Here is a 17128-nt window from a genome sequence, read left to right on the forward strand (position 1 = left end):
CGGTATCCGCCCGATCCCCGACCTGAGGTCCCTCAATTCCCACTTGAGGACCATGAGATTCCGCACGCTGCGTACAGTGGATGTCTTACACCACATCCAGGCGGGCGACTGGTTGTCACCTTTGACCTGAAAGACGCCTACTTCCATGTTCCCATTGTGCCACACCACAGGCAGTTCCTGCGGTTTGCCTTCGAGGGCCAGGCTTTCGAGTTCAATGTTCTGCCCTTTGGGATATCGCTGGCACCCCGTGTGTTCACCGGGTGTGCGGCAGCGGCATCGGCACTACTTCAGGCAAGGGGTTTGCGTGTCCTGCCCTACCTGGACGACTGGCTTGTCTGTTCACGGTCAGCAGCTCAGGCCCGCACCAACATCGCGACTGTGCTCTCGCATGTCGTAGAGCTGGGGCTCAGGGTGAATTACAAGAAGAGCTCGCTGGTGCCCAGCCGGGAGACGACTTTCTCGGGCGTGCACCTGGATTCGAGGTCGTTGATGGTAACTCCCTCCCAGACAAGGATCCACAACATCCGCCTACTGCTTGGCCGCTTCGGACGGGGTAGGTCACTCGCCCTGAAGACCTTTCAGCGCCTGCTGGGCATGCTTACGGCAGCCTCCTCTCTGGTCCCGCTGGGACTTCTGGACTTATGCCGCTTCAGAGGTGGTTCAACGGTCTCCACCTCCACCCGGTGCTGCACGGGCGCAGCACATCAACGTGCTGGAGCTACGGGCTGTGTTCCTCGGCCTACAGCACTTCCTCTTAGGCCTGACCGGCAGACACGTTCTGGTGCGGACGGACAACGCTACGGTAGTGTACCACATCAACCACCAGGGAGGCACAAAGTCCCTCCAGTGCTTGGAAGTGGTTGGCCAACTTCTGCGGTGGGCCCATCGACATCTCTTGAGCCTGTGTGCCATGTACTTGCCAGGCACTGCCAACAGGGCAGCAGATCTGCTGTCCCGCCAGGACCCCGATCCCGGGGAATAGAGACTCAACCCAGCGGTGGTTCTCGCCATCTGGGAACGTTTTGGCAGGGCAGAGGTGGACCTCTTTGCCTGCCAGGAGTCGACACACTGCCCTCTGTGGTTCAGCCTCCACGGCCCCAGCTCCCTGGGCCAGGATGCGCTGGCGCATGCTTGGCCGAGGCAACTGCTGTATGCCTCCCCCCCCTCTGCTGCTGATCGTGCCAACCCTACACAGGGTTGCGATGGACCACCACGGGCTGCTGCTTGTCGCCCCCCCCGGTGGCCGGGCAGAGTGGGGTTCCCAAGTTGCTGCAACTTCTGAACGGCGACCCCTGGTGCCTGCCAGTGAGGACTGACCTGCTATCACAGCTGGGAGGGCAGATCTGGCACCCGGATCCAGCCCGTCTGCAGCTCTGGGTATGGCCGCTGAAGGGCCGGACCCCCTGCGAGGTCCTTGTGAGCCGGCAGTGGTCAATACCATTGCAAGCTCTCGGGCACCCCCCACCAATGCCCTCTATGCCAACAGATGGAGGCTTTTCTCCAACTGGTGCTTAACTCGGGGGGAGGAGCCTACATGCTGCCCCCTGCCGACCATTTGACTGTTCCGCCAGTCTCTGCTTTGATAAGGGTCTTATCCCTGCCACCATCAAGGTCTATGCAGCTGCCATCTCTGCTCAGCATGCCAGAGTTGGGGGAAGGACCGTGGGGTCCCACGCCTTGGTGGCACGTTTCTTGAAGGGTGCTCTCCGGTGAGACCCCCCCGACGGAGCCGGGTACCCACATGGGACCTTCATTGGTGCTGCAGGCTCTCTGCGACGCACCGTTCTGAGCCCCTGCTCACGGCAGACATTTCATGGCTCTTCCTGAAGACTGCTTTCTTCTGGCCATTACATCGATGAGGCGCGTCGGGGAACTACACGCGCTGTCAGTCAGTGGGGAGTGCCTGCAGTGGCACTCCGGCGACAGTGGGGTCACCCTGTGGCCTAACCCCTCTTTCCTCCCAAAGACCCTCTCTGCTACCTTCGTCAACCAGCCCCTTAGCCTTGCGGCGTTCGAGGCGGGCCATGGTGAGAGGTCGGAACTTTTGTGCCCAGTTCGCGCCCTCAGGGTGTACGTGTCGCGTACAGAGGGCTTCCGTAGGAGTGACGCCCTGTTTCTGTGCCACACAGGACCGTCGAGGGGTCTGGCGCTCTCTAAGCAGAGGCTATCCAAGTGGATAGTCGAGGCCATATTACATGCCTACAGGCACAGTGGCTTCCCGATTCCTCCGGCTGCCAGGGCGCACTCTGCACGGGGCGTGGTAGCCTCATGGGCATCACTGAAGGGCGTGCCCCTTTCAGACATATGCAGCGCAGCCTCCTGGGCTTCCAGCTGCACCTTCACCAGGTTTTACCGTCTTAATGTCGTCCCACATAATCCTGTGGCAACGGCTGTCATTCCAGGCCCGTCGCAGCAGCACTGGGTACGGGTAGGCACTCCTCATGACCTGGTTGGTATTAGTCATCCATGTGCTGAAAGCACCGCCTCTGGCGGTCAGTAGAAACGAAATAGAACGAGGGTTATGTATATAACCGCGGTTCTATGAGTTTCGGATGACCGCCAGAGCTTGGCAGTCACTCGGAGTGTACACGAGAAGATTTGCCAAGAGGTCACTTCCTGGGTTTACCGGTCTTTTATGCCGGGGTCACGGGGTGACGTCACCCAGGTCACACGTGACTTTGTTGTTACTATTACTCGACCTGCACGTTCGTGTGATGGATATCCATGTGCTGAAAGCACCGCCTCTGGCGGTCATCCGAAACTCATAGAACCGCGGTTATATACATAACCCTCGTTTACTAGGCTAAAAAAACCGCTGAAATGACTAGCAGTTTGTGGAAAAAGCTATAATAATTTCTGAAAAAAAAAAATACATGTTACCATTTAAATATTTTTATTCTATATATTGTTGCTTTTTGTTCTTTAGGGTTTTGTTTTCAAGTAGTTTTTATTTCGTCCTTGGTTGGTTCAGCAACATGCGCCGCCATTTTTGTTTTTTCTTTACTCACGGTATATGAGCTGATAGTCTAGTACAGGGGTGCCCAAATTGATCCATAAAGGGCCATGTGGCTGCAGGTTTTCATTCCAGCCATGCAGCAGCACACCTGATTTGGCTCATTCAATCAACTGAACTGTCTTCACACAGTCAAATACTTGCAGCCACACCCACCCTTGATTAAAGGGTGGGTGTGTCAGTTGATTGAATAAGCCAAATCAGGGTGCTGCTGCATGGCTGGAATGAAAACCTGCAGCCACATGGCCCTTTATGGATCAATTTGGGCACCCCTGGTCTAGTAGTAGAGTACCCAATCGGAGCGTGCGATTGCTCATATCCACTGAATGTGGATAGAATAATGCGTGTTATTTACTTTTAAGACTACTGGTTCCAATATTTTGCTCACCTAAAATTAGGTGATCTGACACCAAAGGTGCCATGTTCTAAGTTGTTTAACACACACAGAAATGAACATCAGGAAAGGAAAGCTGAAATTCTGATTTATCATATATATTCGTCTTTTGTGCTCAACTCCCAATCTTCAATGTTTAGCAAAAACAAAAGAATTGGCCTTGCTGTTCCAATAATTTTGGAGGGGACTGTGTGGGTGTGAAGGTTAAGTGTCCATAAACATTTGGCCGTATGGTGTATTTGTGTTAATTTGGCTGTTTCGTTTTGAAAGATTCTTCAAGTCTTAAACCTCCTGGCAGATGCAAACAGGTTGAGGGTTAAAATTGATCCAGCATGATCCCTCGGGCTAATGTAGAAGGCTCAGTGGAGGACATCAGTATGCACAACTGCCCATGATTTTCTGTCAATTATCTGTGGCACAAAGAACGCTGATTTCGTTCGTGTCGACTGAATAGGTTTTATAGACATGACAGCACTTCCAATTTTCTAGTGAGGCGAATAGTACCAGCACAGCTGCAGAAGAATTGCAGCTATGTGGAAGAAAGTTGCCAGTTTCCACCACTACTCCAAATATTTATGAAGCCTTTCACTTCAGCAGCCTTGGTGAATTTAAACCAGTTTTTGTCCTTCAGAAATTCCACTTGAGATTTCAGATTATTGTCAGGGTGCAGTAATGAGGTCAGTGTATTGCATAAGAATATTTCTCATCCATGTACAGTATTTTTATACTTTAAAGCATGGCAGTAGTATTTAGTTTTTTAAAGCAATTGTAGTCATCAGCAGCTTTAACATTTAGTTATGCATGATGAGTGCAGGCTAAAACATGAGAATAGCAAGATTAACTTGGACCTACAGTAGTGCTTCTAATTAAAATCAATTTTACGCTTGTCTAATGTCCTCAGTAATAAAACATTCTTCTTTCTATATATACAAGGTGAAAATTAGAAACTCGTTGTCATAGGGGGTTCAGTCTCGCATCCCTGCTTTTTATGACCAGGCCAAGAGTTTTGACCTTGACTTGTATAAATGTTTGTGATGCCCGTTAGTGTAAATTAAACAGCTATTTACTTAGCCTTCACTCAGGATGAGAAACATGCTTTGAAACGAATGCTAGATTAGCTCCATGTTCTCTGCCGAGACCGTTTGTTTGTTTCTAGCAGGGTTTACAGCCACTGGTTATGTAACCAAGCCAGAGGATGGATCGACATTCAATAGATGCATCAGTATAATTTCAAGCTGAGCACTTGGGTGAAACTGTGATGCATCCATTAGATACCAGATGAGTGAAACTCATTACAGCTGTCTGTCCAGATCGTGCTGCAGAGTTGTAGTGGTATTTGGTACTGATACTCACATTCTCTCTGCTTATCCGAACATCTTATCATTTGGTCTTGAGAAAAAAAAAATGTTTAAAGAGAAGGTACTCGTGCCCGTGTCTGTACGTTTTCAGTCATGCAGGTCATTGAACTGTCAGGGAGAAGTGAGCCAGGTTGGAGTAGTGAAGACTCATCTGAGGGGCTTTCATCACTTCAAGTGGATCTTCACACCTTTTGATGTAATAAAGATTAAGGTCACAAGTCAATCATTGAAGTCTGTAGGTGTGAACTGATGTGAAGCTCCCAGAGTAAAGATACCATTCCAAGTAACCTTGAGGTGCAGATCTTCTCCTCTCTCTCTAAGCAGTTGTCGTCTTTTATGAAATACGGACAGTAAAGAAATCTCAAAACTCTTGTTCTATACCTGTAGGTACACAGCAGAGTCTTGACTCGAGGAGGTAGCCCTCCTGTGTTGGCTGTTAAACAGGACTTGTTTTTCTACTGGCCAATTCTACATTCTTCGTTGCATTGTATTCTATACATGCTTCTTTTATGTGTACAAGTTCTGTCCTATTACTTGGTTTGAACAATAATAGTTCTGCTCTGGGTGTATGCGCACATGTGTGTTTTCACTGCTTCAGGTGGGTTAAATGCCGAGAGGAATTTCAAGTGTACGTGTGATGAATAAAGTTGTTCTAATGTTTCTTAGACACATCATCAACGTAGGAGACAGTCTGTTTTACTGATCACATTTGCATGATGTTTTCACAGTTATGTTTGGGCCTTTGCTGGTTTAACAAAGTGCCAGCTAGTATTTGACTCAGACGTTCCGCACGTAGGCCATGGAATGTCTAATGTTTTTTGTATACTTTTCTGGCCATGTGCTTCAGGATCTTGTGTACATGCACATTGGGCCTAAAATGTTAGTAGCATTGTGTGTAAATGTTGGCATAAACATATAAATTTCGCCAGAGTTACAGAAGCTTCAGAAATACAGGTTTTCATTGTACTTGCCTGCACGTGTTGATGAATGCCAAGCACAGACACATCTCAGCTGATTTGCATGTAGTGACACATGCAAACCTCATGCACAGACAGCTGTGAGCACGAAACCATAGATCAATACCTGAAAGGCTGAAGGGGGCGTGCGTTTGTTTGTTTGTTTTTAACTCAAAATGAAAATTGGAGTAAACAGAAATGGAAATATTACATATTTAATGTTTAAATAATATTGGCTGGCTTTGAGTGTTCTATTAGATATATTCCATTCAGGGGCGTCGTGGCTCAGGTGGATAAGGCGCCATACCATAAATCCGGGGACCTGGGTTTGATCCCTCCCCATCTCTCTCCCACTCATTTCCTGTCTCTACACTGTCCTATCCAATAAAAAGGTGAAAAAAGCCCCCCCCCCCCCCCCCCCCAAAAAAAAAGATGTATTCCGTTCAGCTAGCATATTGAAAGAGTAGAAGACTAGTTCAGGATCATGCTAGCTGAATGGTATATAGCTGATAGACCATGAAAAAAAGCCTATTATTATGCATACATACACTCTTCATATCCGCATTCTCAAAGGCCAACACGAGCTTACCCATGACTTGGTGCAGTTAGCGTAGCAGTCCAGTTGCCTTCTAGCCGGCGCAGCAGTCAGCAGCAGCATTAGCGAAGGCCAATGCAAGCTTACCCGCGACTTGGTGCTGTTAGCGCAGCAGTCTAGTTGCCTTCTAACCGGCATAGTGCTAGCACAGGCCAATGCTAACGCAGTCAAGGCAAATATTATTATTCTCCCTGTGTAATTGACTTAGTTACTTTTAAAATCAACATCGACAACTACACACAACGGAACGACCTGGCAGCCAAAATTCTCTCAAAATCTTCCGCTTTTAATGAAGCAAACCTTGCAGCCATGTTTGTTTACAAACAGTCACTCGCTAGCATGGAAGTTTTACATCTCCATGTCTCTTTTCCAGTTTTTCGATGTCCATTGGTATGTTTTTCTCTTGTAAATATGTGTGAAGAATATATAATAAATTTTTGGTAGCCTTTCGGATGTTCAGCACGTCTTCAGTTTCCAGTTTATTTATTGCTTAAATCTAGCACTGGAGTAGCCTTGTCTTCTCTCTTACCCGGCTGACAAAGAATTGATTGCGCATATGCACAGCAGAAAAGTTTTGTCATTGGCTCTTTGCGTGAGTTCTGACGTGTGACATCGTGTTGTCTTGACAACGTGCAATATTATAACAATATTGCACGCTCATTCTCCATTGGGGAGAGTGGCATAATATATGGAGGATAAAAAATGTAACAATATTGCATGCCATCAATAAACCCACTAGAAGGGAATAGAATACATGTTTTTATTCCATGGAAAAAGTGGCCCGTATGTATAATAATTTAAATAATATTGGCTGGCGTTGAGTGGTGCATCAGATATATTCCATTCAGCTAGCATGATACTGAACAAGTCGAAGACGAGTTCAATATCATGCTAGCTGAATAGATAGACCATGAAAAAAGCCATCATTATTTATTATTATTATTATTACTATTATTATTATTATACATACACATTCCTGGCAGCACGGTGGTGTAGTGGTTAGCACTGTCGCCTCACAGCAAGAAGGTCCGGGTTCGAGCCCCATGGCCGGCGAGGGCCTTTCTGTGTGGAGTTTGCATGTTCTCCTCGTGTCCGCGTGGGTTTCCTCCGGGTGCTCCGGTTTCCCCCACAGTCCAAAGACATGCAGGTTAGGTTAACTGGTGACTCTAAATTGACCGTAGGTGTGAATGTGAGTGTGAATGGTTGTCTGTGTCTATGTGTCAGCCCTGTGATGACCTGGCGACTTGTCCAGGGTGTACCCCGCCTTTCGCCCGTAGTCAGCTGGGATAGGCTCCAGCTTGCCTGCGGCCCTGTAGAACAGGATAAAGCGGCTAGAGATAATGAGATGAGATATAAAATGGCTAGTTTTCACGTTTCTCAATGGTATTCTTACTCCCTGACCTAATAAATTGGTATGCTGGAGACTCCAAAGCACTTGTATAAGAGACAATTTAAACTCAGCAGTATATTCCATGTATAAAATTCCATGCAAAAGATGTGATTTGATGTCAGTCAAGTTGAGGTTTACATTAATTTTCTTATGCATAAATTTTCACACTCAGGAGCATAACTAGGATACAAATATTTTTATTTGAATTTACAGGATTTTCATGAATACCATTTTTGTGTGTAAATACTTGTACTAACAATTTAAATCCATTCTAACCTTCAAAGGCACTAACGGCATAAATCCATTCATTCAGCTTGATAAATGAAGCCCATACTTTGTGCCAGTTTTCAACTGATCCCCAAGTTTGGGGCGGTGCAGTGTAGTGGTTGGCACTGTCGCCTCACAGCAAGAAGGTCCTGGGTTTGAGCCCAGTGGCCAATGGGGGGCCTTTCTGTGTGGAGTTTGCATGTTCTCCCCAAGTCTGTGTGGGTTTCCTCTGGGTGCTCCAATTCTCCCCACAGTTCAAAGACGTGTGGTTAGGTTAACATGGGACGACCTTAGGCTGAAGTGCCCTTGCACGAGGCACCTAACCCCCAACTGATCCCTGGGTGCTGTTAGCATGGTTGCCCACTGCTCTGGGTATGTGTGCCCACGCATGTGTGTTCACTGCTTCAGATGGGTTAAATGCAGAGAGGAATTTCACAAGTGTACACGTGATGAATAAAGTTCTTCTTCTTATCAAAGTTACTGCCCACTTTTATATTCAATGCATGCTTCCAAAAAAAAAAGCTAGTTTGTTCCTCCTTCTTGAGTGGAAAACTATGTTGAGCACTGAGTCAGTGTTGCATTTTAACTTTTATTTTAGTCCAGGTGTTCCCACATATCTCACCCTGGAAGATCTTTTGGAGTTTCCTTTCTATTTACTCCATGTATTGGTTGGCTATGATGAGAAAACACTGGTGAACCTTTGGTCCTTCAATGTTTGTTTCTGCCTGTAGAAAAAAATAACCATGTATTTAAAGCAGCTCAGCAGAAACCATAATCCAGCCCTGTTTTGCTTCATTCTTCTATGTAGTTCATTATTATTATTGATCTGTTGCCATGATCAGATCCTGCACTTTAGGGTCTTATGGAAGAGTTTAATCTCTTCATTAGAACTTCTTTCTCCAACAGGGTTCTCTGTCTGGTAGGAACTTTCCTCACTTGCCTTTGATATGAAGTTATTTTCTTTATTCTTTATGCATTGCATAATAATCTAGACCTTCACAATGTTACCATCCCAAATCAGCAACACCAGAAGAGCACCAAAATTAAACACTCTGGTGGTGGTTGTAGGCTCCGAATATATCCTGTGCCCGAAATCACTCACTACTCACTATATAGTGGACTATATAGTGAGTTTGCCATTTTGTAGTGCTGTCCGAATGTATAGTGAGAATTATTACACCCTATATAGTGGACTCATAGTATCCCACAATGCACTGTGAAAAGTAGTGTACAACTGATGGCTGCTTTCAATGATGCTTGAAAGTTTGTGACCCCTTTAGAATTTTCTATATTTCTGCAGAAATATGACCTCAAACATCAGATTTTCACACAAGTCCTAAAAGTAGATAAAGAGAACCCAGTTAAACAAATGAGACAAAAATATTATACTTGGCCATGTAGTTATTGAGGAAAATTATCCAATATTACATATCTGTGAGTGGCAAAAGTATGTGAACCTCTAGGATTATCAGTAAATTTGAAGGTGAAATTAGAGTCAGGTGTTTTCAATCAATGGGATGACAATCAGGTGAGAGTGGGCATCCTGTTTTATTTAAAGAACAGGGATCTATCAAAGTCTGATCTTCACAACACGTTTGTGGAAGTGCATCATGGCACGAACAAAAGAGATTTCTGAGGACCTCAGAAAAAGCGTCGTTGATGCTCATCAGGCTGGAAAAGGTTACAAAACCATCTCTAAAGAGTTCGGACTCCACCAATCCACAGTCAGACAGATTGTGTACAAATGGAGGAAATTCAAGACCATTGTTACCCTCCCCAGGAGTGGTCGACCAACAAAGATCACTCCAAGAGCAAGGTGTGTAATAGTCGGCAAGGTCACAAAGGACCCCAGGGTAACTTCTAAGCAACTGAAGGCCTCTCTCTCACATTGGGTAATGTTCATGAGTCCACCATCAGGAGAACACTGAACAACAATGGTGTGCATGGCAGGGTTGCAAGGAGAAAACCACTGCTCTCCAAAAAGAACATTGCTGCTCATCTGCAGTTTGCTAAAGATCACATGAACAAGCCAGAAGGTTATTGGAAAAATGTCTTGTGGACGGATGAGACCAAAATAGAACTTTTTGGTTTAAATGAGAAGCATTATGTTTGGAGAAAGGAAAACACTGTATTCCAGCATACAGTGCCTTGCAAAAGTATTCATACCCCTTGAACTTTTTCACATTTTTCCACTTTACAACCACGAACTTAAAAGTTTTTTTTATTGAGATTTTATGTGATAGACCAACACAGAGTAGCACATAATTGTGAAGTGAAACAAAAATGATAAATGGTCTTCAAAATTTTAAACAAATAAAAATCTGAAAAATGTGATGTGCATTAGTATTCAGCCCCCTGCGTCAATACTTTGTAGAGCCACCTTTTGCTGCAATTACAGCTGCAAGTCTTTTGTGGTATGTCTCTACCAGCTTTGCACATCTAGACACTGAAATTTTTGCCCATTCTTCTTTGCAAAATAGCTTAAGCTCAGCCAGATTGGATGGAGAGTGTCTGTGAACAGCAATTTTTAAGTCTTGCCACAGATGCTCAATGGGATTTAGGTCTGGACTTTGACTGGGCCATTCTAACACATGAATATTCTTTGATCTAAACCATTCTATTGTAGCTCTGGCTGTATGTTTAGGGTCATGGTCTTGCTGGAAGGTGAATCTCCTTCCCAGTCTCAAGTCTTTTGCAGCCTCCAACAGGTTTTCTTCCAGGATTGCCCTGTATTTAGCTCCATCCATCTTCCCATCAACTCTCTGACCAGCTTCCCTGTCCCTGCTGAAGAAAAGCATCCCCATAGCATGATGCTGCCACCACCATGTTTCACAGTGGGGATGGTGTGTGTAGGGTGATGAGCAGTGTTAGCTTTCTGCCACACATAGCGCTTTGCATTTAGGCCAAAAAGTTCAACTTTGGTCTCATCTGACCAAAGCACCTTCTTCCACATGTTTGCTGTGTCCCCTACATGGCTTCTGGCAAACTGCAAACGAGACTTCTTATGCCTGTCTTTCAACCAGGGCTTTGAACCAGATTTTTTTTCCTATTGGTTCGTTCCAAACAGAAACGGAATTTTAACGTTTCCGGTTTTGGGTTCCACCATTAAATAGACATTCCCGAACTGGTTAGAACAAAAAAATTTCGTTCCCGGAATAGTTAATTACGTTCCCTGTCAGCTGTTTAACAAATGGCTATAAAATTATGTCTCTGTCTCATCCAGCTTAAGCCAAATGTAGGCTAATTCTATTACAACCTTCATTAAATAAGACAGGAAATAATTCAAAACAATTATTATTTCAAATGTTGGCGATTTGGATTCTCAGTATGTCTTCCCATCTACACAAACAGAAAAAGTGCCAAAAATGAAAGATAATTCATTTAGTGTGTTACCAAAGGCTAGTCAGGCCCTATGCATTGATAGGCTAACAGAGGTTAACGTCATTTAATGTTCGCGAGCCTCTCATTAACGTGGACAAATATATTATTGTGTTTGAAATTAACGTTTTTGAATAACGATAGACTGCAATATTTACCTCTTATTTAAGATGTGGAGACATGATAGTAGTCCACCCTCCCGCTCTCTCCATTCAGTCAGCGAACGTCACACAGGAAGTGAACCCCAGCGGGTCATAGAAACTTGCGCAGGAGAAGAATGACTTTTATTTGTAGGCTATGGAAACTTTGAGGAACGAAATAAAAACCGGTATTAACCGGTTACCATTATTTTTAATAAGCGTTTCTGTTCCGGAACATAAAAAATAATAAAGTTTCTGGTTTCGTTTCTGTTCCATGTGAAATAGAAAAAGTTCCTGGTTTTCGTTCCTTGAACCGGTTCAAAGCCCTGCTTTCAACAATGGCTTTCTTCTTGCCACTCTTCCAAAAAGGCCAGATTTGTGGAGTGTACGACTTATAGTTGTCCTGTGCACAGATTCTCCCACCTGAGCTGTGGATTTCTGCAGCTCCTCCAGAGTGATCATGGGCCTCTTGGCTGCTTCTCTGACCAGTGCTCTCCTTGCTCACTCTGTCAGTTTAGGTGGACGGTAGGTTTGCAGTTGTGCCATACTTTTTCCATTTTTGAATGATGGCTTGAACAGTGCTTCTTGAGATGTTCAAAGCTTGGGATAATTTTTTATAACCTAACCCTGCTTTAAACTTCTCCAGAACTTTATCCCTGACCTGTCTGGTGAGTTCTTTGGTCTTCATGATGCTGTTTGTTCTTCAGTGTTCTCTAACAAACCACTGAGGCCTTCACAGAACAAGTGTATTTATGCTGAGAGTAAATTACACACAGTAGGACTCTATTAACTAATTAGATGACTTCTGAAGGCAATTGATTGCACTGGATTGTATTTAGAGGTATCAGAGTACAGGGGGCTGAATACTAATGCACACCACATTTTTCAGATTTTTGTTTGTTTAAAAATTTGAAGACCATTTATCATTTTCACTTCACAATTATGTGCTACTCTGTGTTGGTCTATCACATAAAATCTCAATAAAAAACTTTTAAGTTCGTGGTTGTAAGGTGGAAAAATTTGAAAAAGTTCAAGGGGTATGAATACTTTTTCAAGGCACTGTAAGAACCTTATCCTGTCTGTGAAACATGGTGGTGGTAGTATCATGGTTTGGGCCTGGTTTGCTGCATCTGGCCCAGGATAGCTTGCCATCATTGATGGAACAATGAATTCTGAATTATACCAGCGAATCCTAAAGGAAAATGTCAGGACATCTGTCCATGAACTGAATCTCAAGAGAAGGTGGGTCATGCAGCAAGACGACAACCCTAAGCATACAAGTCGTTCTACCAAAGAATGGTTAAAGAAGAATAAAGTTAATGTTTTGGAATGGCCAAGTCAAAGTCCTGACCTTAACCCAATCGAAATGTTGTGGAAGGACCTGAAGTGAGCCGTTCATGTGAGGAAACCCACCAACATCCCAGAGTTGAAGCTGTTCTGTACAGAGGAACGGGCTAAAATTCCTCCAAGCCGGTGTGCAGGACTGATCAACAGTTACCGCAAACGTTTAGTTGCAGTTATTGCTGCACAAGGGGGTCACACCAGATACTGAATGCAAAGGTTCACATACTTTTGCCACTCACGGATATGTAATATTGGATCATTTTCCTCAATAAATAAATGACCAAGTATAATATTTTTGTCTCCTTTGTTTAACTGGGTTCTCTTTATCTACTTTTAGGACTTGTGTGAAAATCTGATGTTTTAGGTCATATTTCTGCAGAAATATAGAAAATTCTAAAGGGTTCACAAACTTTCAAGCATCCACTGTATACTTTGCATTGTGGTCGCACTGAAAGAAAAAGTGTGTTGGGGTGAATGGACCTAGGAAGAAACACCATTATAAACGGACAATTAAAAATAGAGAATAGAAAATAAGATTAAAAAATAGAATAAGACAAATACAAGAATAAGTTACAGTGCAGAGCGAGGAATTAATTAAAAGCCTCAAATTTGATTGAATAAAAGGCAGCGGCAAAGAAAGTATTCAGCCTTGATTTTTAAAAGAACTGAAAGACGCAGCAGACACAAAGTACTTTGTATTTATTAGCGTGGGAAATGCACTGTGTATGTATTTTATTTTATTACAAAAATATCATCTCATCTCATTATCTGTAGCCGCTTTATCCTGTTCTACAGGGTCGCAGGCAAGCTGGAGCCTATCCCAGCTGACTACGGGCGAAAGGCGGGGTACACCCTGGACAAGTCGCCAGGTCATCACAGGGCTGACACATAGACACACAACCATTCACATTCACACCTACAGTCAATTTAGAGTCACCAGTTAACCTAACCTGCATGTCTTTGGACTGTGGGGGAAACCGGAGCACCCGGAGGAAACCCACGCGGACACGGGGAGAACATGCAAACTCCACACAGAAAGGCCCTCACCGGCCCCGGGGCTCGAACCCAGGACCTTCTTGCTGTGAGGCGACAGCGCTAACCACTACACCACCGTGCCGCCCTTACAAAAATATACGCAAGTATTTATTATGTTGAAAACCCACCAGCCAACTGATCCGGCACGTTTTAATTGTGCAACAGTAATAACGTAAATAACGGCACGGCGGAGTAGCGTCGGAAAGTGTGTGTGGGGGGGTTCTCCCTTCATTTTACCAATGAGCTCACTATATAGTCCTCTATATAGAATTCCCTAGATAGGGAGTAGTGAATGAGTGAGTGACTTCAGACAGCCATTGTCTCTGTGCTTTTATTATGCAAAGTTTCAACTTGTCATCTGTCTTCTCAATATTTCCCACACATTTTATTTGTGGATGAGCGGTCATTTAAAGCAGTTTGACCTTAAATGTTTTTTGACATGTTTGCATGTTATAATTTAATTTTCTGGTACATTGTACAAAGCTAAAGACGTGTAAGCGTTTCATGCCTATTAATTTGTAGCATAGTGATGAACATTGTATTATTATTTCTTTGTCCAATATTCATCTATTTGTATGTGGATTTAATGTCGTACATTTCTGCTTGCTTTTCACAGAAGGGGCTGGTTTCCATCCTCCTACTGTCGTCCATATGTAGAACCCGTGGTAAATAACAGGTAATCAGACTCCCCCTCTCTCTCGCGTGCACACACTCTTCTCAGTAATTCTCTTGACTGCTGCCGATACTGATCAGTTCTCCTTTGAAGACAAGGAAACCCAAGCTAGGTTCAGGCTCTATTTTAGGATCATTACATTTAAAGACCTTTAGTTCCTCATTGTTAGAAAGTACTGCATTGCCACGGCTTCTGAATAGTTACATAAAATACGCTTTTGGAGGAAGTACATTACCAAGTAGCCTCTGTTAAAGACCCGAGGACCTCAGTCTGAAAATATGTTGTGTCTATTGTGTTTCTCAAGTTGAAGTACTTGAGAGTCTAAAAACATCAGTCAATGTACTGGCCCTTAACTGACTGGTTGGGTGGAAAAGCTCAGCTGAGTTTCATGTGTGCATGGAGACTGTCACAAAGCCACTAAAAGGGCTCTGTATAGGACATTGAGTATGACTTTCTGTAGATGATCCACCCTTTTTTGATCTTGTATGTTCATTGAAATGCATTATTGCCTTAGACAGTGTTTGTATGTGTATATAGGACAGAAGAGAGTTAAGGGACCGTTTTGGACCTATAGCATCACTTATAATGAAAGAAAACATTTCAGTGTTGAGAATTTTATTTATCCATGCCTCATAAACCTTGTATTATTACACATGCAAAAATTGTTGTATCGATTCCGCTATGCATTCGTATGTGGTATGTTCTAACGTGGCCTACTCTTGAAGCATTGTTGGGAATCCTCCGGCCCGCAGTAAGAGTGTGGTCAACCTCCTGCAGCAAGAGTCTGAAGGTGATGTGCTGCTGCCTCCTCCTGACTACAGCGACACCCCTGTCAGGAGGAACTCGACCAAGTCCCTGATTCAGACACATGTGCCTTCCTCTGAAAACACTGTAAGTAGCTCTCTTGCTCATCTCTTCCTATGTAGAATGAGCTGTTTTGAGTTGACAAAGTCTGAATACACACTCAATGACCACTTATTTAGAGCGTGTACACCTGCTTATTAATCCCTTCAACCACTCACATGGCAGCGGCACAGTGCATAAAATTATTCAGACACAAGTCAAGGGTTTCAGTTAATGTACACATCAAAATAACGAAAAAAATATGATCGTAGTGGCTTTGATCATGGTGTGGTTGTGGGTGCCAGATGGGCTGATTTCCAGGTATTTTCACACGCAACAGTCCTTAGAGTTTACACAGAATGGTACAAAAATCCAAAATGCATCCAGTCATTGACTGGTCTGTGGATGTACAGTTGTGGTCAGAAGTTTACATCCAGTGACATTCATATTCAAGATGACCAATATTTGGACTTTCAGTAATCTCTTTGAACTGTTATTTTTCTGTGGCAGAATGTACAGCATACATCTTTTTAAATAAAAAAAACTAGAATTTGGTGCACAAGTTTTAATTTTCTTTGGGTTTTCTGAAATCAACACAAGGTCAAAAATATACATAGAACACACCCTCATATTTTTAGGTACAATGCCTCTTCACAAGATTCACCTTGACCAAACATTTTTGTTTACCATGAACAAGTTTCTGGCAGAATTCTGGTTGGATATTTCACGACTCTTCATAGTAGACTTGGTAGAGTTCAATTAAATTCCCCCCTACCCACCCCAGCATGGACTCAACTTATAAGCACGGTCCATATATTTTCAATAAGGTTGAAGTCAGGACTTGTTTTAAGCTTAATGTTAGCCTGCTTTATCCTCCACAACCAGATGTGCGTTTGGGTTCATTGTCATGTTCAAGTTTCTGATGGTTTATGCTGAAGAATTCTGAGGTAGTCCTCCTCCTTCATTATTAACTACTTCCACTGGCAGCAAAACAGCCCCAGAGCACGGTGGTCTTACCACCACCAGTTGGTACAGTGTTCCTCTGTACGTGGTGGTCATTTTGGCCAAACAACTCAGTCTTTGTCTCATCTGACCATAAAGCTATCTTCCAGAAAGTTTTTTCTTTGTCCGTGTGGTCAGCTTCAAACTTTAAGCTTGAAGGTGTCAATTTTGGAGCAGGGGGTTATTTCCTGGATAGCAGCCTCTTAGTCCATGGTGATGTAAAACTCACTGAACTGTAGACAGTGATCATCAGCTTCCAGTTCATGGCAGGGCTGTGCCATGGTGGTTCCCAGGTTGTTCCTGACCATCCAAACCAATTTCCTTTCAGCTGAGGGTGACCGTTTGGGTTTCCTTGAAGCAAAGTGACTACACCTCACAATAACTTGCATACAGTTGTTTGAACTGATCTTGGAATTTGCAATTGTTTAGAAATGGCTCCAAGAGACATTCCGGAGTTGTGTATATCTGCGATCCTCTTTCTCAGATCTGCACTGAGCTCCTTGGACTTTACCACTGTATTGTGTGTTGGTCAATCCAATGAGTGCTGTAAACAAACCCTTTTTATGAAGGCACAGAGAAGCTACCAGCTGTAGTCAATCATGATCACTAACAGGAAGCTAAGAGACCTCAGCCTTGGCAAGATAAGAGACATTTTGGAAGTTTCAGCACATGTGAATTAATAATCTAAGTGAGTGTATGTAAATTTTTGACCCTGTATGTGTAATTTTGACCCTGTGTTG

The 17128-nt window shown here is 43.9% G+C and overlaps 1 protein-coding gene across 1 annotated transcript in view; it reads left to right on the forward strand.

Moving 5' to 3' along the window:
* Nucleotides 1-17128, forward strand: part of baiap2l1b (BAR/IMD domain containing adaptor protein 2 like 1b) — an 82646-nt gene that overhangs the window by 58078 nt on the left and 7440 nt on the right. Inside the window, exons 11-12 of the mRNA XM_060901737.1 lie at nucleotides 14487-14546; nucleotides 15269-15434. Coding sequence (XP_060757720.1) covers nucleotides 14487-14546; nucleotides 15269-15434 — 226 coding nt within the window. The remainder of the gene's footprint in view (nucleotides 1-14486; nucleotides 14547-15268; nucleotides 15435-17128) is intronic.

Source organism: Neoarius graeffei, chromosome 20, assembly GCF_027579695.1.
Source record: "Neoarius graeffei isolate fNeoGra1 chromosome 20, fNeoGra1.pri, whole genome shotgun sequence".
Lineage (NCBI taxonomy): Eukaryota > Metazoa > Chordata > Actinopteri > Siluriformes > Ariidae > Neoarius > Neoarius graeffei.